This window comes from Phoca vitulina, unplaced genomic scaffold, assembly GCF_004348235.1.
Source record: "Phoca vitulina isolate PV1807 unplaced genomic scaffold, GSC_HSeal_1.0 scaffold61, whole genome shotgun sequence".
Taxonomy (NCBI): Eukaryota; Metazoa; Chordata; class Mammalia; order Carnivora; family Phocidae; genus Phoca; species Phoca vitulina.
Genome location: NW_022589764.1, coordinates 103,760 through 126,001, shown reverse-complemented (window position 1 = coordinate 126,001; position 22,242 = coordinate 103,760). Strand labels below are relative to the sequence as shown.

Genomic DNA, 22,242 nt, shown 5'->3' with positions numbered 1-22,242 from the left:
TGACCCAGGCTCCTAGGGTACCTGCCCCATTATGGGAATTGATATCTTAAGAATTAAGGATTAATTTACAGCTACCCTCTCCCTAGTGTGAACAATCAGCTCCCCTCTAAAGATGGCATTTTTTTTGTTCTGTTTTGTTTTTTTGTTTTTTTGTAGGCTTCATACAGAATGTGGGGCTTGAACCTACAACCCTGAGATCAATGGTCACGTGCTCTACCAACTAAGCCAGACAGGCACCCCGTCTAAAGATGACTTTCTATAAACTTTCTACAACTGAATTACCCTCTGCTTCTCACCTACCCACCTGGCTTCCACATTTACTCCCACACTCTGGAAGAAAGGAGGAAAGCTGGAAGTAAGAAGAAATGAATTCCATACAAGAACCTCTCCTCCAGACCTCCCATTTTACCCTACTTCAATCTCAGTCCACATTGTTCTAGCTCATCCTCATGTCTGAAGGAAAACCAGAAGCTCTGGAGGTTAGCCAGAGGCTGGAAGAATTATTTATATTAACTCCAAGCTAGGAAGAGGTATTGCATTATCAGCAAACGCAGAAGAAATGAAGAGGATCTGTCTCATGCAAACTGGTGCAGCCACTGTGGAAAACGGTGTGGAGGTTCCTCAAAAAGGTAAAAATAGAACTACCTTATGATCCAGCAATTGCACTACTGAGTATTTACCCAAAGAATACAAGAACACTAATTCAAAGGGATACATGCACCCCTGTGTTTAGAGCAGCATTATTTACAATAGCCAAGATATGGAAGCAGCCCAAGCATCCACTGATTGATGAATAGAAAAAGATGATGTGGTATATATATGCAATGGAATATTAGCCATAAAGAATGAAATCTCGCCATTTGCAATGGCATGGATGTTGCTACACAGTATAATGTTAAGTGAAAGAAGTCAGTCAGAGAAAGACAAATATACGATTTCAATCATATGTGGAATTTAAGAAACAACCAACCAAAGGAAAAAAGAGTGACAAACCAAGAAACAGATTCTTAACTGTAGAGAACACACTGCTGGTCAACAGAGGGGAGGTGAGTGGGGGGATGGGGGAAACGGGATGGGGATGAAGGAGTGCACTTGTGATGAGCACAGGGTGATGTATGGAAGTGTTGAATCACTATATTTTACACCTGACACGACTATAACACTATGTCAACACACTGGAATTAAAATAAAAACTTAGAAAAATAAAAATAAAAAATACAAAGGATTTGTCTTTCAGAATTTCTGATGTTATCACCATAATACTCACTGAACTTCCTGAAGAAAGGTAAGTATTGTGTGAACAAAATATCTTTTTTTGAGGTTCAAGGTAAGTACTCTAAAGTCTAAAATCTTTATGATATGAGATAATCTGAAATACATCCATTGAAGACATTTTTAATACAAAAATTTGGAAAGGAGAATTTAGGTTGTGTCTTCCATTTTCTAAAGGGTATCAAATTCCGCCCTGAGAAAATACTAAATGATTTAGTTGGTCTCTTAATTCTCTCTTGGTGGTACTGACTCACTACAGAATCGGTTGTTCTTTCCCAAGGCTTTATCTGTTTAGTTACTTGTTATGGGCGGAGTGCAGGATGAGCCTCTGAGAACACGAGGAGAACAGATTCAGCCCAGGTTCAGGGGCAAATTAAAACACCACCTACTCCTTCCTTCTTTCTCATTCCAATAAACACCACGAACTCACTGTCTAATTCCAGAATTTTACAAGTGGTGTTATGTATTTGTTTGCCTTCCATTTTGCATCCTCTAAATTTCTTCCCAAACTCTACACAAATGGCAGCCTTTTAGAAGGATTTATGAAAGCTGAGCTTACTAGTGTATATGCAAATTTTCATTGAAAAATAATACAGCAATAGCTATATTTTATCAGTTTTAAGGTATATGGTCTAAACGGCTCTCACCATGAATTTTTCAATTATCACATCAATTAATAAATAATAGGTACTTAAACTATTTTTTTCTACAAAGGGCCATAAAGCAATTTAAAGTTGATGGGCCATGTGGTCTCTGTTGAAACTACTCAAGTCCCCTTGTATCATGAAAGCAGTAATAGACAACGTAAACAAACAAACAAGGCTGTTATCCAATAAAACTTTATTCAAAAACAGGCAGCCATCTGGATTTGGCCCATGGGCCCTAGTTTGCTGACCCCTGATCTGGAGACATGTTAATAATCTGGCTGTGGCGAATTACATCCATGTTATTAGCATCTTAAAAATTTACAAGGTGGGTTGCTGACAATACAAACACATTGACAAAAGCATCAGGGAAATTGACCTAAAAATAATTTTGAAAGCATAACCTTTTAATTCTTTTTTATTTAAGAAATCCCTAGACCCCACATGGGACTTGAACTCACGACCCCAAGATCAAGAGTCACATGCTCTTCCAACTGAGCCAGCCAGGCGCCCCTGAAGCATAGCTTTTAACTCCCCATAGCCCAAGAAACTCTGGCCAACATATCCAATGATGCACTGAATAAAAACCGATAAAGCAATAAAACTTATAAAACTGCTCTTCTTTCTGTTGAGAACAATGTGGAAAACACACACTCAGACCATCTATGTGATTAATGAGCCTTACCAAATCAGGTCTGTTCCTGTGGCTTCATGTGTGACTTCACACACAAGAGAAGTGACCGTGTGTGGACAGTCATTCAGAAGGTGCCACACGCTGGCCCTTAGGTCACCAGGAAATTCTCATTCCACAATCTGATCTTAAAATATTTGGTCTGTAAGAGCCCGCTACTGTAACAACCTTTATATTATGGAAACAAAATAGCAGGGGCCCCCATGCATTTGTGTCTTAGAGAGAAGCCACCATTGTTCCTTTGCAGGAGATGGAATTGGATGGCTTTGTGACCTCACTCCTGCTCTGCTCTCAGGTCTCATCTCATGACACTGCCCACCCTTCTCATTCCTTTCAAGCTTCTCAGAATGCCTTCTCTCTCCTGTCTTGACCTTTGCCCATGTTGTTCCATCTTCCTGAAAGTTCTTCCTCCAATCTCCTCGTCAGGCTAACCCACCCATCTCTGTTCTTCCAGGAAGCTGCTCTCCCCACCCCCACCCCCACAAGCTGCTGCCTGACAACTTGAATCAGCCCCAAACTTTTTAGTGTCTGAGGATAGCGTCCATCACTGTCATTTTCTGCTGAATCTTTGCAGTATCCGGTACATGACGTGCTCTGTATTTCTTGAATAGAGTGAACAAACAAAAAATGAAGGCCAGTAGCATAACGAAGCTCAAAGTCAAGAACTCCAAATGACAAAGGCAAGTGTTTTTTGTTAACCATCTAAATACTGTGCACTCTCTAATTCCTCCGCTACATAAGAAAGGAATGGAAATAAATATATTTACTAGGTGCTCCCAGATTGAAAAGTCCACAGTTCTCTCCACCTGAAGAAGACAAGGACTTAATTACTACTTTTTTTCTGCTACAGGCATATAGTAAAGCTATCTAGCCTACATGTGGTGAATGTGCTGATTTAAGCATTGTTTCTGACCTCCTGTTCTTGTCTTTCTCCATTAATCCGGCTGCATTTTAATGTTTTAATTCAACACATAATTTTGCCATATCAGTCACCCAAACCTGCTCAAGTTTCACTTGCCATGATAGCTTTTAACCTCTTATTCATTACCATAATTCCCTGTTTTATTTTACAGACTGGCCAGCTTTTAACTTAAATGCGAGGGGCAGAAAAGAGTGCTGTAGTTTTAAAGGCTGTAAATCTCGGAGGCGAAGGAAGGGGGTGAACACGAAGAAAACGGTGAATGTGTCAAGCCAGGTTGTAAAAGCAGATCGACGACGCACGGTGCAATTTGTCCAGAGAAATATCCCAGCCCCGCTCCTCCACCACATCAGAGTTGCTAATAAACTGGGAGAACGTCAGAGCCACTTTCCAGGGCACCATGTGGGACTGCAGGTTGATTCTGTGGTAGCCCAGTTAAAATGGACTCGAACTTTCTCATTAGTAACTTTTCAAAACTAAAGCCTAGAATATTCTCTAACGAGTTAATCTCTAAAATCACTTTGAAATGTAAAATAGGCTTTAAGAAAACAATACAATTGTTTTGAAATGGCCCAGGTTTACAAGGGGATACTCTATATTTATATTCTTGCCCTTTTGTTTAAAAGTTGGAGCAGGTTCAACTTAGCTTTATTTCTTACTCCCCCGAAAAGTTCACTGTCTCTGGACCATTGTTGGATTTTAAAATCAGAGACTGGGTTTTTTTGGTAATTTTTCTGTTTTTGTTTTGATTTGGTTTTGCTCATGAATAAACCCTAGAGTTCGTAGGCACTATGGTCCAGGGGACGCTGGATCTGGGGACCAGCCTTGACCCCCTTGGGAATAACTTGTGGCTCAGTGGAAGACAACAGGGGAACCATGACACAAGGGGATTTCAGAAAGCTCCATGTGACTCAGGAGACACATATCCAGACACCCCCTTGGGGAACAGCATGCCACCAGTTGAGACCTTGACTCATCATCACCATCACCAAGCTAGCACCCCACCAATGCCAATGCCACTGCTCAATCCTTCAGTCAACAAATGTCCTTTGCACCATGTCCTTGAAGATATTCACTGCCAACTTCTGCAAAAAATTTCAAAAAACGTCTATACTGTTTTGAAAAAAATATATATATACGCAATATATATACAAAAAAATATATACATATATATATATATTATGTATATATATACACACTGAATTTTACCAGCCATATTTCTTTTTCTTAAATTGCATAATTTTAGTTGCAAATGTTGTGGGGGTCTACAGTTGTCATACAGAACAATCTCAAAATTAATAGTAATAATAATATCTAGCATTTAAGTGCTGATAAAAGACCTAGGTATCACATAGACACTGTTGCTGACCAGACCCCACTGCATGGAAAGAAAGCCCAATTTCACAAGCAAATCCATTGCCTGAGGTCACACAGCTAGCAAACTGGTTCAGCAAGCCATGAATGTGCAACTCCCAAGCTGGTGCTCCTTTCCTCATGTCAATCTGCCTGCAAAGGGAAGCTTCACTGATGAGAATTTCCTCAGAGAGGCCATGTAGGGCTTTAAATGACTAGCATCAAGGTGTTCTCCAAAAACAAAATATGCAACATGTCTTAGGAGACAATTATAACTCATGTATACTGTCGGAGAGTTTCCTCATGCAAAAAGGTATTTCCCAACCATGGGTGGATAAAATAACCAAGCCTTAATACAACAACAAAGAAAATGAAATGAGGAGAAAATAAGTGAGAAATTTGAAGTGGGAAGGAACAGTATGTAACAGGTCGGTGAGTTTCAGCACATGCTGACACCACCTCATCTTTAACTCTGAGAAGCAGTATATATTTTTAGGGTACGTTTCACCCCACTGCAGGGTAACGCTGTGTAGCCAGCTCCCAAGAGATGCTTTTGTTATCTTTTGTACCTCAGGAGAGGAAAAAGGAAAAGGATACCAAAAAGATCCTTTAAAATCCATGAAGAGGAAGGACATCATGACCCCTAGGACAGGTACACATCTAAGTTACAAACAGGAAATAACTAAAATAAATGCATACTCCGATGACAACACGTGGAAGAAAAGGAACATCTTAAATTATTTTTTGTGGCTGAGAAGAAACTTAACGCTCATCTGGAAAAGCATTTCCTATTATGTGGAGGAAACAGGACAGCACAGTGATGTGTGAAATGGGAAGGGTATTATTCTTTGCACCTCCTAAAATAACCCATTGGCCATTCATCACTGGAAGCCCAAATCCCCACCACTCAGATAACGCTTTGGGACACAGAGTTCTCTGCGTTTGTGCATTTCCTACACACTAACTGGGGAAAGCAACAGGTATCAGGTGGGTAAGAGCCAGATTCACTAAACATCCTGCAACATGCCAGACAGTCCCACGGAACATGGTGCCTCCGTGGAAAAACACGGCAGGAATGTTCCATGGATACCAAACACCCCACTTAGTATCCCAGGAGAGCTGCTGGTGAGGGATGGGATGATGACGGCAAGAAGAGCTAATAGTCTGTGTGCCAGACGCTGTGCTCAGTATTTTACCCAGAAAAAGCAGTGCACGAAGTACTGGGATAGCTGGGTCTCGCCCCATTTCTCCCTATAAGTTCCCTGCTGATGGAAAAACATTCACTGCTCTGGGCCTCTGCATTCCCTCGTCAGTGAATCCAAGAGTTTCTATTAGAAGAGTCATTTTCAATTTTCAGCTTTCGGCAATAAGACGTTCCCTCAATTAGAACCCCAATATAGAAGAGAAGTAAAAGTTGAGATGCTCTGGCCTCAGGATAGAGGTTTTAGCAGAACCTCCCCCCCTTTTTCTCCAAGTGGTGAGCCCCAGGCATCTCTCTGAATCCAGGGTCCCAGAGACTCTGGTTTGGAAAAGATGACAAACAGCTGTTGAGAGCCCTTTGAATGCTTGTATCCTAGATTTAAGATTTGGATACAAATTGTACGTATACAGGATGAACAAAAGGCAGTGATTTTTTGGAAAGAAATTGGTCTTGGAAAACACAGAATCCTAGCCCTGGCATTCACTGCTCTGAAGTCCATGGCCAAGTGAATTATAAGCCTCTTGCACTCTATTCCCTCCTCCACAGAATAGGAATAATGCTACTAACTTGCAGGGCTATTTGTAAGATCAGAGATGATCTTTCCACCACCATTTCCATGGTACTTCCCAAGGGCCAGCCATGGTGCAGGCACAATCTCACTTAATGGTATTGCTACAATAAGGAACCTATAATATTCATGGTATTGCTCGTTATGTATGGGTAAGCCCCTCAATTAAGTTGGGAGGGTGCAGAGTAAAGAAATGAAAGGAAATAGATCTCACCTCAATAGATTTCATTATGGTTTGCCACAAAGCTCATCAAGGACACTGAAAATATTCCCACCATTTTGAGAACCTAGCTTCATCTTCCTACTAAATTATATGGTATTTTACTAAGTAGCAAAACTAAAATTATAGGGTACACTGGAAATTTACGCAGTTGATTATTGAACAGTGCAGGGGGTCAGAGGTGCTGATGCCCCGGCACAGTCCATAACCTGTGCATAACTTTTCACTCCCCCAAAACTCAACTACTATATAGCCCTCTTCTGTTGACCAGAAGCCCTACTGATAATACAAACAGTTAACACATATTTTGTAGGTTATCTGTATTCTCACAATAAAGTTCGCTAGGGAAAAGAAACTGTTACTTTAAAAAAAAAATCATAAGGAAGAGAAAATACATTTACAGTATTGTACTGTATTTATTGGGGAAAAAAATTGCATATAAGTGGGCCGACCTGTGCATAAACATTTCCCAAATAGCCTGAGATGGCACAATAACTTTTTTTTAAAGAATTCCTGACACATACTATTTTCTTCTGTCTTAATCAATATGAAATGACATTTACCAGAAACAAAACGAGATTTTTCCCCAGGTTAGGGTCCAGCTTACTTATGGCTGCTGGGGTGGGGATGTGAGGTTTTACTCTAAGCCCAAACAGATCATGACATTCTCTCTGACCAGCCTCCTGCAGAAACAAGCTCCACACACATCTCCCACGATTAGAAAGCAGAGCAGACTCACGTGCCCAGACGCTCCTCGTGCTTTCTGCTGTCCTTTCCCCACACTTCAATGTCCAAAATGCCCATCCTGTCAGAGAAGTAGTGAAAGTCAAACTGTTCCCGCCACTGCGGATTTGCACTCTTACACAGTGTCTAGAAAACATGCAGTTATAGTATTTATTTTCTTAAAATGCCATTCATTGCTACAGCAGCTACAGACATTCATTTCATTTCTACACGGCAGGAGATCGTGACGATGTGCCTCTCCCTTAGAAAGTTAAACTTTCCGTTTTGGAACGAAAGGGACTTTGAGGTTTCGGGAATTGGCAAACCATCACTACCCGTTTAGCTCACCCGCAGATTCAAGAATTTATCCAGCCCATTAGCAAGAGTGACCCCACCAGAATTATCCCACAAGGAACCATAAATTATATATATATTATAGACATATAAAACATATCTCAATAGACAGTTACAGTTGCTCTCTCTTACAAAAGATTCTCCTCATTGGTTAATCGAATGCAAGTACGTAAGTTTTATTAGCACATCCATTCAGTGCTGGCTTAAGAAGTATATAAATTAGCAGGCTGAGATGTTCATTCACATCTGTCCGATGCACTGCATGAAAAACCCGTCACTGGGACACTGCTGCCTGTTTTTAAAATCTGAGTTTACAGAATCCAGTCACTGGAGCGAGAGAAAGACGGAGAAGCCTCACTATAGCCACACCAAAAAAAGTAAACAGCCTGGTTTGAAAACTTCACAAGTGTTTCTGTGTTCTCCCAGTGACTGCAAACAGCTTATGTGTCTGATCTGTTAGCAGCATTTTTTGCTTTTGTTTCATTTACCCAGAGACTGAATTTGTGAATAAAATGGAGCAAGAATGCTGGGCACGGACTATCACGCTCTAGAAGCACTGAGTCAACTATTAAATCTGAGCGCCAAACTATTCCTGCAAGGGAAAACGGGGACAACTCAGACGTCGGCTGTCGCCAACATCATGTACTATCATTTAAGCTCTTTCTCACACTGAGCTTAATATATCAGATCACAGAATTTAGAAACCACGGGGAAAAAAAACATTTGACCACAAATTAAATGTGATATTCCCCAAGGGGGACTGTAGCAAAGACTGGACTAATTCTGCCCTCCACCTTAGTCCAAAGGGCAAAGTGTACTTAGCAATGATTAATTTTTCTATAAATCCTTAGCCTGACCCTGGGCTGGCTAAAGGAATCTTAGTGGAGAGATGTGTTCACCCTGGATACATTCGCTGTCAGATACAGCCTGAAACTACCTGATTAAAATAATCATATGTCTAATTCTGCTGTAACTCACCCAGAATTTTTCACATTTCTCAAAAATGATTCTCCGGTGTGAGCTTCAATTCTTTACTCCTTGTGGTGGATTAGTGATGTTTAATGTTTGATTTTGCACTGAAGAGCATGCAACAGAGAAACCTCTTGCTCCCTAAATCACTTCCCAACTGCATTGGTCTGCATGTGTCATGTCCTCTACACTGTAAAGTCCAAATTGCAAATATCCTCGGGTCTGTTTTCAAAATCTTCCACCAATGTTTTGTTTTGTTTGTTTGTTTGTTTTTTTCTACATGGCTTTTGGCAAGTGACAACTTTCAAGTACCCTAGTGCCCCTAATCCATAAAACCTAGGAAATATTCCTGTCTGACAGTTATGCAAAATGAATTCATTACCATGATTTGGAGACTATGGTTTTTGAAATAAAAACCACACCAAATTACTAAGATTAAAAATTAAGTGGAATTTGTTTCAGGAGAGTAAGGTGATTGAGTTTTAAAGGCAGCTAAAAATGCCATTACTTTTGTTCAAAACAAATCACTAATACTTCAGTTTAAAAAAAAAATCACAACAACCAGCATCAAATGTCTATTTTTCGTGTTAATACTAACAAGTAAGAGAAAGCAAAGAGTGTATGATTTTGAAAATATTTTTCGTTATCTCGACTGTTTTCACCCAAATATATTACACGATTTTATTTTTGTAGGATTTTGAAAATATTTAATTATACCTTTCCTGCAATCTTTGAAACAATGTTTGCTTATTTTCAAAACAAAAATAAATCATGCATCTAAATCTGTTATTTAATAAGCTTTCTCTTGCTCCAGATACTATATTAAAATAAATTATGCTAAGCAAGCCAATAGGTATATTAATTGACTGCAGCTATACAATTATTTTGTTGTCTGGAATGCTCCTAATAAAGTTACGAGGGCTAAAAATAAATTTCTCCTCTTCTTGTGAAATTCAGAGTGGAAAACATTTTTTTTCAGTTCCTTTATTATGAAAGATCTTGTACTTCTTAAGGAATTGACAGAACTTACCTTACTTTTATACCTCTGATCTCCCAGTTTTAACTGGACAAACATCTCTGTCATGCTTCCTCCTGAGACATTCTTCCCTTCCAACAACGTTATACTTATAATCCCGTTCCAGAGCTGGTTCTTTCTCAAGGACTCTGAGAGCCGCAGGTTACGTATCAAAGAGGACTAAAGCAAAGAATGAAGATGACATATAAACTTGCTGATAATTCTTGAGTGTGACTTTGGTGATCACAGGAATTCCAGCTTTCAATATGGGATTATGAATAGCACTCCCTGACTGGTGAAAGTGTTATTAGTCTTCATTGATTTTGCAAACCTGCAAGCACAGTTATGTGATTTCCTTCTCGAGCACCGGACTTGTAACAATATAGTGAAGGATGATTGGGAGCAACACTTGGATTTGGCACTAGCCTATACTCCCACCCAGATGTGCTCCTTGGTAGGAATTCTTCACCAGGGCCTTCAGCTATTTTAATAGTAGGAAGGGAAGAAGGGAATTCTGGGAAGCAGAGAGAGACGAGCAAGGCACTGCTTTGCAGGGAAACAAAATTCCTCCGGGTATTTAGAAATAATGGTTTTGAATTTATCCTTCACACTTGAATCTGTCCACACTTCCCTGTATTCCTTGAGCTACTACTAAAAAACCCAACACCACTGTGAGATTCACAACTCCAGATCCAGCCTGCAATCAGCTAGCCAGCCAAATGAGCTTTGCAGATCTGCAGGGAGGGGAAGGATGTGGAAAGCCCTTAGCACGGTGCCTGGGATCCAGTAGAGATTCAGCAACTGTTAACTTACTTTTTTTTTCCTTTTCTAAATTATATTACTCATGCACACTCACACACACCTTAAACAGAATATAGAGAAAAGCAAACATCCCCTATTATTAAATTATAAAGAGGACAAGCACACTTTATTTATTTTTAATTTCCATTATGTAAATTTTCAAACATACACAAAGGCAGAGAGAATGGTATATAAATCTCCACGTACTTATTCATCTGATTCAACATTTTGCCAATCTGATTTCATGTATCCCTTCACTATTTTTCTCTGGCTGAAATATTTGAAAGCAAAAATCCGTATTTGGTTTTCCATAAGCACCATGCCATGATCACACTCCACAAAAGTAACCATAATTCCCTTAATATCATTAAATACCCAGCACATATCCACATTTCCCTGAAGGGTCTCACCCATGTCTTTTTTTATGGTTAGTTTGCCTGAATGAGGATCCCCACATGATCCACACGCTGCATTTAGTTGGCGGAGTTCATTTACGTTCGCCGCTCAATAACGTGAAACAGTACAAGCACACACTGCTTTATTTGAAGGGGAAATAAATGGACTGAAGAATGTAAATGGCATCAAGTACCACAGTAAAGCAATGAATTTCTAACACTATATATTCATTCCTGTCGTCTACTCAATATATCTTCGAGATCATTCAGACACCAATTTGCTCGGACACCAGTTAGTCACAATTTATCACAACAAATGGTATGTCGGTATCATATTAATTATATACCAGCTTACCTCATCCAACACGTCACTCCACCACTTTTAAAAATGATGCACAGTACCACACCAAACATTTGGTTGGTCATTCTGTGACTGCCTTAAACAAAACACATTTAAGGAAATCTACACTCTCAAACCTCACATCTGTGTTGCTTTTCTCTTAAAATGCAGGCGCGTGTGTGTGTGCGTGCATGCACACACACACGAGTTTTGGAGGTGCTGAGAGAGTAGGGAGGGTGCGTGAGATTTTAAAAAGAAAAAAAAAATTCCATTCCTCTGGAGAACATGAACAATCCTTTCTTAACTTCTGTTTCCAGTTCGTTTGTGGATAGACTATATTCAATAATGAAGCTTTATGAAATAAAGTTAAGCAATTTCATGTTTATTAAAGAACACAGCATATAAATAGACACATATATAAACATATATGCATATGTGTTTATAAATCTATATGTAAGCATATAGATCTGGATACACCGAATACATTTTATAGCTTATTAGGTACACGGGCTGAAAACTTCTACCTTTAAAAGAAAAATGAGATTTGGATTCATATACCCTGCTATAATTCCTTTTTTTAAATTTTTTTCTTTTTAAAGTTTGACTTGCCAACCAACAAGCTAAGGCATGACCTGTCCCATGACCATGCTTCAAAGCTCCGACAGATATATTCCTCCCTAAACACTGCAACTATTTCAAAATCCTTTTTATAAAGAAGGGAGTAATGTCCACAAGGGATCAAAGGGCATCCTACAGTCTGGCAATTGCCTAAGAAAAATGGCAGTGCTTCCATGAAATATGCCCTAAAATAATTTTGTGGGTTGGTATGTCCTAATTTCAAACTGGATGTTTATCTTGGAAAGGCTTCTATCTAACTTGTCCATAAAACAGCCCCACTTAGCTCTATGAGCTCTGTGAAAATGGAATCCAAAGCTGGTTATTAAGGGGGCCGAGAGATAGGTTCCATATGGCGGAACAGCATGGGAGGGCAAGGCTAAGGCCTACATCAGGCGCAGCTTGGCTGGAGCTCCTGATCTATCCACGGACACTCGTTGCATTACACCATAACATCTGGATTATTGCTTGTAATGTCCCTGGGAAATATCCACTTTCCATCAAAGCCTTTATCTATCTCAGTCGGACTTTGAACATTTTAGTATTTAACACAGTCATGTTTGATGTGACGGACTTGGTCTTTGCCGTCCAAGATTTTTTTTTTTTCCCCTTACTAAAGGCAGGGTAGGAAAAGTGAACTATTTACTTCAGAGTTCACAGATAGAAAAAGAACACAAGGCCTTTATTCTCCTTGTTTTACCCTCAATCTTTCTGCAAAACCCACTACAAGGTTATGTCCAAATAAAATTTTGTCTATGAGCAACATATTCTGGGGTGTGTGTATGTGTGCTCTAAAGAAGTGTCTCAATTACTTTAACATTTATTTGTCTTCAGCCTTGAGACGAGTGATGAGGCTTAAGAGCGGAGTCAGTGGGGAGGGGCAGGTATGGTAGGGGCCATCCTCTGTGAGCTCTGATTCAGAGCTGGGCTCCCCAAATCTTTTGTGCTCTTCAAACGATCCCTTTCTCCCCACAATAAATCCACTCTTCTGCACTCACTCTGCTAACTCCATAGCTCAGGTTTTCATGTCTGTGCCTGAGCCTATAAGTGAAATTTGTCATCTTAATGCAGCTTGGAATGTGAAAGGAGAGAAGGAAATGACCCATCAAAGGAGAAGCCCACCCCACCTGAGCTGAAACAAACACCAGGAGATAGAGCAAAGTTTCTGGGTCCTGACCCTAATTTCTCAGCCGACATAAAGGATAAAATATAGTACATCACGGTTTTGTTATTTTTCTCCTTCCTCCCAAAGGATCAGAACCTTTCACTGTTTCTATGTTGTTTCATTCATAGGCTCTCTCTCTTCCTCAACCCCCACCCCACCAAATCCACACCCTTTCTCTGAACAGAAATCATGACTTCCATCTGAAGCACACACGTTAGTTATTACCAGTAAATACGAGGTATGATATTTAACTTAGAAACATACTGACTTTCATGGGGCACCCGGGTGGCTCAATTGGTTAAGAGTCTGACTCTTGGCTCAGGTCATGGTTTGGTCTCAGGGTTGTGGGATCTAGTCCCACCTCAGGCTCTATGCTCAGCGGGGAGTCATCTGTCTGCTTGAGATTCTCTCTCTCCCTCTGCCCCTCCCCCCACACACTCTTTCTCTCTAAAATAAATAAATCTTAAAAAAAAAAAAGAAAGAAAAGAAAAAAGGAAAAAACCAAACTGACTTTCAGAAAAATGAAAAGCTTCAGGAGCAATTTACTTCTGGGTCATGACAATCTCAGGGACAAGGAAGGAAGGGTAAAAAGAGAGCAAAGCTCGGCGCCTGGGTGGCTCAGTTGGTTAAGCAACTGCCGTCAGCTCAGGTCATGATCCTGGAGTCCTGGGATTGAGCCCCGCATCGGGCTCCCTGCTCAGCGGGGGGTCTGCTTCTCCCTCTGACCCTCCCCCCCTCATGCTCTCTCTATTTCATTCTCTCTCTCAAATAAACAAAATAAAATCTTAAAAAAAAAAAGAGAGCAAAACTGAAGGTAAGAACTGTGGAGAATCTTCACAAGTTTGTGATCTAGGCACAGACTCTCAAAACAGTGAACGACTATCATTCCTGGGACATATAAAATGGATTACGGTTTGGCCACATGCCTTATTGTAGGATTCCAGCCAAGTGGCATGCTGGGGAGATGGTGATGTGGACTCCAGTCTCTTGGCACGATGCAGAAGACAACCCAGAAATGACACACATGTCAGCAAGGTGCCTCCTCTCTGTTGTGGGCCAGGAAGAATGGCAGAGGGGTTAGGAGTAAAGAAAGATCTTGAAAGGAGTAGGATGCAGTTCAGGAGCTGGGGTCACAGCCTATAGTCATCAAAAGTCATCTAGGCCACACTCCAGAACAGACCATGCTGACCAACACCACAGGACGATTATCCAAAGCCCTCCCTTGGGTGGGACAAAATACCAACCAAATTTTTAAAAGACAGGAATGAAAAAGAGGGGCAGCGGGAAAATATGTTCACAAGATTTTTCTAGGAAGGAATACTTACTAGGTGCCAAATACTGTGTTGGGTACTTTCTCTATGATCTCAGTTACAGGAATATGAAAATAGGGATTCTAACGCCACCAACGCGTCCTATTTTGACTCTCATGAGTTAGTTTTCCTAGGTCTTTATGAGAAAGGAGGTGTCAGTGGAAACAAATGCATGGAAAAAAATTAACTAACTTTGTAAGCTAAACGAACAACAAAACAAGATTCAACTCTGTTGGCATTGCTTAGAAAAGCTAAGGGAGAACATTCAGTCTATAAAAGGTTTCCCTGAAATACTCCAAGCTTTTTTTTTTTTTTTTTCTTCACATGTAAAACAACTGTTCATTGTCAACAGCTTTTATAGCATGACATGAGAAGATCCATACATTCATGCAACAGGCTCCCAGAGAAGCTCCTGGCAGCTTCTTATATCATCCAAAGAGGATCCTGTAGGCATAAATTCTCTTAGAACCACACACACAAAAAAAATCTTTGCGTAAGGATATAAAGAAAGCCTTTTAAATTTCCCACAAGGACATGGACATGGACCATGAGATTTATAGTTGTACATGAGAACTGGATTATAGTCCCAAGGATAATGAATAACCTGCAGGTTGTACACACACATTAGCTAGAAAAGTTTTATACAAAATTTAACATTTTTTTTCATTGTGAAAAAATGCCACTGCTCAGTTTTTGCACTCCGAAATAAACGATGGAAGATATTTTAAAAATGCGATACAGTTTATAAATACCCATTTCTCAGGGATTCAGACCAGGAAAACACTTCTAACACATTTCCTATCCTTAAAACCTAAAATGCAAAAAAAAAAAGAAAAAAAATGAAGGCTACATGATTCAACAAGATTTTCTTTTTCACCCTAACCCCTAGAAGTTCAAAGTTAAATGCTGTGCTCATATGTAGTAACACCCAGTATGCAGTATTTCTGGATTCCCTTCTGTGTTGCACGTTTCTATGTCTCTCCTTCAGGTACAGTACTTCAAGGGCATCCCTATCCAGGACCTGCCCTACCTCCCTATACAGTGGAGCAAGCAAAGTACTCACTCTCAGGCTTCTGCAATGGGCAGGGCTGGCCCCTGAGCACCTGTAGGATGTTTTGCGCTCTGGACACTGCTCTCGCTTCATCCTAATCCCACCACTACCTAAGACTTAGCAGCTTTGTCTTCTAGCTTCTAGCTTTGTCTCCTGCTCTTCGAACACCCCAGCACAGACCCAAGTCCACACCAGCGGTTCTCAAACTTGAACCTGCTTCAGAATCACCTGCAAGGCTTGCTAAAAGATTGCTGAGCTCCAACCACAGAGATCAATTCAAGAGGTCCGAAATGTTGGGATGGTGGGGTGGGTCACGAATTCACATTTCTAACAATTTCCAGGTGATGCTGATGCTGCTGGTCCCAGGGGCTCCACTTTGAAAACCCAATTGGTTGAAGCCTGATAATAAATGCTTTGGAGCACTTGCCATGGACGACATTATTTTATATGGTTGTATCTCAATTCACTTCTTCCTCCCTCTCATTTGGGAAGATTCACTGCAGTCTTTCTCTGTCCCCAGCTTTCAGCCCACCTGCAAGGCTAGCTTAGGGTCTAACCATGTCCTCCAAATACTCCTACCTCCCTACTCTCTTGTCTCCCACTGACTCAGCAATCACAATGGCCAAGTCCAGTTCATCTCTGAATCCTCAGGACAGTATTCTGGCCAAGCTAGTATGTGCTCAGTGACAGGATTTGGGCCAAAGTGGACTCTTATATCATTGAGAGGAAACATTTGATGAAAACTTTCGCGAGGCAGTGGCTCTGCTTTTCTGGTCCGGAGAGCACATGAGATTGGAGAGTGCCAACAGATTCATGGCCTTACCTGAACATGACTGAGACCCCCAGAAATGAGGAAAGCCCCTAGAGGTCTTTCTGCCCAGGGTAATGCTGACCTAGACTTCATAATAAGGCAGCAGAGACATCGGGGTTAAGAGATTCAGCTTTGGGCCCATGCAGTACGAATTCGAGACAGATGATAGATAGATAGACAGACAGACATATAGACAGACAATAAATTAGGTTAAAAAGATACAGACAGATATATAGACAAATAAATTAGGTAGATGAGATTAGATATATGGATAGCTATAGAGATAGTTCTATAGATTTATAGACTGCTTTCCATAAGTCTTAGATGTCAGACAGAAACAGAGGGACAGATAGAGCAAAAGGAATAAACTCAAAGGAAAACAGAGAGGGTATAACCCAAATTCATGCAGAATACTTATCCTGTGATTCATGATTCTTACAAAGTAATGGCAACTTTAAAAGTATCCAAAAAAAGCCAATAGCAAAGGCTTAGCCCCTATAGGTTGCATCAGAATATACGGGAAAAGAGAACCACAATGGGTACTGAAAATAGAGGGGATATAATGCAGAGAACTGGTCTCACAGGTATAGGATGCTTGAGAGACCAAACAGACAGGGCTAAGAAAACCTAAGGTAGGCAACAGAATGAAGCCCTCCCTAACACTCTGGGGCTGGAGCGGGGGGGGGGGGGGTAGTTCAAATTTTCCCTGCCAAAGTCCAGAGAGTAAGTATTCAGGCTTCAGGCTGTTAGGTCTCTGCCCCAACTACAGTACTCTGCAGCTGCCAGGTAGAGACAATGCTTACCCAGATGGGTACCGCTGTGTTGCAACATTACTTGCAAACGCAGACATAGGGCTGGATTTGTGCCCTTGGGCGAGGTTTTGCAAGCCCTGGACTAGGGTCAGACTCACCTGGTAGAAGCTGAAACCATGGCAGGTCTAAGGGAAAATGCAAAATACTGTCCATGTCCAGACACCACATGAAACAGAGGGAAAAGGGAGATATACCCTAGAAATTTTCCTACCCGGTAGTATCCTACCAATTCCTCTCATGGTATAAAGCCAGCTGGAGACCACCTGACAGGGGAACCTAGAAAACATATCCTGTGGTTATCAGCCTCTGTAATAACAGACAGGAACAAAGATAGAAGAATATGAAGCTGAAGAGCCCAAAGACTGGCACCACTAGTCAACTAATTTCATAGAGTTGGTACAGGTCAAGTCTCTTACTTCGGATTACTGGTATACCCAGTATAAACCAGTGGTCAAAAGAGGGGCTATGTAAAAAATCGTTATTTATCGCAGGACAAATGCATGTACAATAAAGGAAATTCTAGGAAAGGGGAATTGTGATCAGCCACAGGACCAGCAAAGACCCAAAGAAAGCACAGGGGAAGGGTGTGGGTGTGGGTGCAGATTTCTAAATACAATCAGTGATTTCTCAATTCCATCTTTTATCATTGTCGGGTTTTTTTTTTTTCCCCATTAAACTATCTGATATTAGAGAAGCCACTGCTGTTAATTTTCTCTAAGTGTTAAATGCATTAGAAAGAGAGTAAGATTTGGAAACAGGTCTACTCACAGAAAAGATTATGTATAATAAATAGCTAAAAAGAGCTATTTATCTGATTCAGGCCCTGTTAAATCAAGTTCTCAATTCTCATGTTAAAATGCTCATCAGAAGGTAAACAGAGGCTCTGGGTGAAACCAAAACCTACTTTTTTTAAAGGCAATCTCTACGTATTTACTACATTACGGTCAAGGTCAATGGAGTAAGAAAACACTTTAGAAGAGAGTCTGCCATTCTGGGCCCCTTTGGATGGTGCAAAATTATAAACTTATGGGGTTTAAGAGGCAATTACCCAAATAAAGTTAAGCCATTAAAAGACTAAGATTGAGGTGAAAAAGTCAATGACATTTTACAGAGAATATATTACTTAGGACTAGTAAAATTTTAGATACTCATAGCGTAGTAATCTTCTCTATGTCAAACTTCTGTTGCCTCATTTTTAAATATAATATGGAAAGCCTTAAAAAAAAAAAAAGAAGCTTACAGTTTAAAAAATACCAAGACAGGTCGATCAGGGTATTTTAACTACTTTTACGGAGGGTTAATCATCGCGCCTACAGATTTTCCATGGGACTCATTTTCATAAGTCAAATTAGAAGCTCCCTCACTTCCTCCGCAAAAACTGCCAACTCTAAGTAGCAAAAAGTCAACCTAACAACTGAAATTCTTCACCAACATATAAACTGCATCTCTCATGTAAGATCATGAGTGGCATTCAATGAGCTCTACTCATTGAAGGTTTTATTAAACACAGGCCCCAAGTCTGGGCATTTATTAAGTCTCTGAGCCCAGCACACTGAAGTCAAAATTCTGGAAATGACCGCAAGAGGGGAAAAAAGAACACAGCAGCTCGGTGGTAAGACACAAGTCTGCAGTACAGATATAAATACTGCTCTCCAGGATCCTCTGCGCCTTTCGTATTTGTGATATCTTTATCCAGGCCGTCAACATTTCTTCTCTCCCTCCTCATTCCTTTGGTCATTCTCCCATAACCTCTCCTGTCCTCCCTAGACTCCAATATTCCCCAAGCTCACAATTTTTCTTTCTAGCCTTTATGTTCTCCCACAAACTGCCAGAGCTCTTCCACAGGCCGGAGCTCCCTAACTAAAGATGGTTATTGATGTACGGTACCAGTGTTTTAGTGCAGCAGTAGAATCAATAAACGAGAAAATACTGCTTTGTCAGGCTTGTCCAAAGCATGCCGGGAAACTTTACTGCTTCAGATGGTTACAGAAGCTCTTAATATGGGAGAGCAAGAGCGGGGCTCCCTTCTGTGGCAAGAAATGATGTTCTTCTACCCTCTAGTGACTATAAAGGAATAAGACAAAAGTTGGAGGAATTTTTGAGACAGCTTCACGTTATTAATGTTCTCTAAATTTTATTTCTAAAAAAAAAACAAAACCAAAAAAAACCCCACAAAAATCAGTCTTGTAAACCAAGTGAACTGGTTAATAAAACAACTTATTGTCGTCATTTTTAGAGTATATAAAATGCAAAGGATATACATTTTATTAAGAGCTGGGCTTTGATTCCTTTGGATTTTAAAAAAGGTTTGGAAAGTTTGTCTTTCTTCCCAAATGACTAGTGCTAGTCAGGGGACAATTCTGTCTCTCTCTCTCTTTCACACACACACACACACACACACACACAAACACACACTTTTACAAACTCACAAAGCCTTTGTTTCAATTGCCTTATTTTACAGAGAAGTAAACACCTGAAGTACCATGAGGTTAGAAATGAGAGTGGGCATGCATCTGTGCATTTAAGTGTGTGTGTCAATGTATATACAAGGACTGCAGGGATATCTGCCAAATACACACACACACACACACACACACACACACACACACACATCACGGTAACCTCCATGTTGGTTCTTTCTCTTTAAAAAGTAGCAGAGCAGTGAAACTAAGGTATGAATACTTTTTTGGTTTTGTTCATGTTCCCACCAATTTTGACATGTAGTCACTCACGACGTACTAATTTAATAACCAGACAGATTAACAATGCTTTCTTACCTTGTACACAGAGAGCTTTTACAAATTGGACAACAGTTTATAATTGCTTAAAAAGATACTAGCAATGTAAAAAAAAAAAAAAAAAAAATCACTGGTACTTCATGAAGAAATCTTTCAAGAAAACTCTCCGCAACAAAGGTAACAAATGGTAAAATAAGACTAATAGAAGAGAGATTTGTAAAATATACCACATACTCCTCTCCATTAATCTTTTCATTGCCCCTACAACACCAAAGCTAGTTTCCATCTAGTGGTATATAACTTCCTAAAGGACGAATTCTAAAAGCACTAAACTCCAAATAATCCAGGCTTAATGAAGTGTAACATTCTAACATGCCTGGTACATATAAAATGTCACCACGAAAACATGTATAAGTTCCAACATCTGGCTATGCCCTTAATTAAATGAAATTTAAAAGGGAGGTTGTTTCCTTCTTATTTGCAGCAACAGTGAGAAGAAGAGAATGCTGTTACTATGTATAAAGGTTGGATAATACCAATCAAGTGCACATCTGTGTTTGCAACAAAGATGAACTTTTCCCCAAATGACATAAAGAAAAAGACAAGTATATTTACCTTGCTGGTACTCAATCGTTTCCGATTTGACCAACGCTGGAGATTGAGCCCATTGGATGGTGAAAAATGGCAAAAGGAAAGAGAGAAATAGAATCATTAATAACATAATTCCATTATTAGTCAGATGGCGCACACTCTATTCAAACAACTAACACCCAAGTTCTGAGGTTACAGAGAAAACACATTTGAGCAAGAAAATGGAAACAGAAAAATCACATTTCTGTGGTTGTGTGACATCATTTTTTCCTAGTATTCAATAAGAAGAAGACAGGAAATGTGAATACTGCTCAATCTTTAGAAGTACCAGTTCTTAGTATGAGAAGGCTCTTGACCCTTAAAATGCTTTTAATTGCCTTAAAGCTCTATAATTTCATGTCTAAAAGCAAATTGCAAAGGCAGATTTCTCCTACTTGAAGTATTTAGATAGTATTCTAAAAATATTTAAGAAGTTCATGGACAATGTTAGTGCATGCTTAGGCTTCCATGCTTTTAGATACTAAAAAAAAAAAAAAATCATTCCATTTACCCCCAATGATCAAATCTCAATCTTTAAGATAACAGGAGGAAAAAATCCGAGCTGTTCCTGAACAATTAAGAAAAATAGGCTAATACAGCACCAAGGGAGGGAAGAACAAATTTTCTGAACAGTAAGTAACTTCACCACTGTTCTCTTCTAATCTCTCATTTGTCATGCTAAGACTGCTGAATTTCGTCTACAATTAAAATTCTTTCCTAGCAAAATCCTCTCATTACCCCTGTCACCGTCCAGGACTGTGAAGCTCTACTCTGGCTGGTTAACCAGCTAACTGGTTGTTAAAACTTGGATAAATTTGGGAGATTACAGCGCAATTATGAATCTAATCGAGCAGACCACATTTACTATTATGCTTAAGGAAAAAATACCTTTAGGCAAATGACCTATCCACTTTGCCAATACGTCTTCGCAATCAATTAGAAACCAGAAAATAAACAGTCTTTGGGGAAAATGCACTTACATTCCAGTGACCAGCAACTAAAACACTGTACAGAAATGACTTGAACATACTCTTTATTAAAAACACCTCCCCTGGTGAAACTGTGAGCTCCAACATTTAGCATGTGCTGGGGAGTTATAGAAGTTACAACCTGGGTATTAAAATCAGTTCTTTTTCTATTTTCCCAACATCATACTGACAAATATTTTCACCCAAACAACCACCAAAATTAATTACCATCTTAGAGGTACACCTGTCTATTTAGGGCTCTCTGACATATGACTCATTTTTTTTTTAACAATCATAAAAGATAAACAAAATAGATAAGGAAATTAATGGAAAATAAATATCCCTGTCTGCTTACTACACTACTAAGAGCTACCATATATTGACAGCCTACCCCATGCCAAACACTATATTTGATAATCTCCATCTTCACAATCCTGTAAAACACTTTTTTAATCTCCATTTCACACGTGAGAAAATTGTAGTTGAGAGAGGTTAAGTAACTCTGTGAATGTGACCTGATCACACTGAGAAGTCCACTTAACTTCTCAAAGCATGAAAGTAGCAGAGCTGGGATTCAAATCCAGGCCGTCTGATGACCGAGCCCACAATTCCAACTACAACCCAAGAAAGAGAAACAGATGGTGGGTTTGTCAGCCTTCCACCCAGCACCCGCCTTC

The 22,242-nt window shown here is 39.9% G+C and overlaps 1 protein-coding gene across 1 annotated transcript in view; it reads right to left on the bottom strand.

Moving 5' to 3' along the window:
* MCTP2 (multiple C2 and transmembrane domain containing 2) overlaps positions 1 to 22,242 on the bottom strand; it is a 193,227-nt gene that overhangs the window by 121,332 nt on the left and 49,653 nt on the right. The window contains exons 7-9 of the mRNA XM_032391275.1: positions 20,583 to 20,618; positions 9,945 to 10,109; positions 7,608 to 7,738 (exon numbers count right to left, since the gene is read on the bottom strand). Of these exons, the coding sequence (XP_032247166.1) occupies positions 7,608 to 7,738; positions 9,945 to 10,109; positions 20,583 to 20,618 (332 nt within the window). The remainder of the gene's footprint in view (positions 1 to 7,607; positions 7,739 to 9,944; positions 10,110 to 20,582; positions 20,619 to 22,242) is intronic.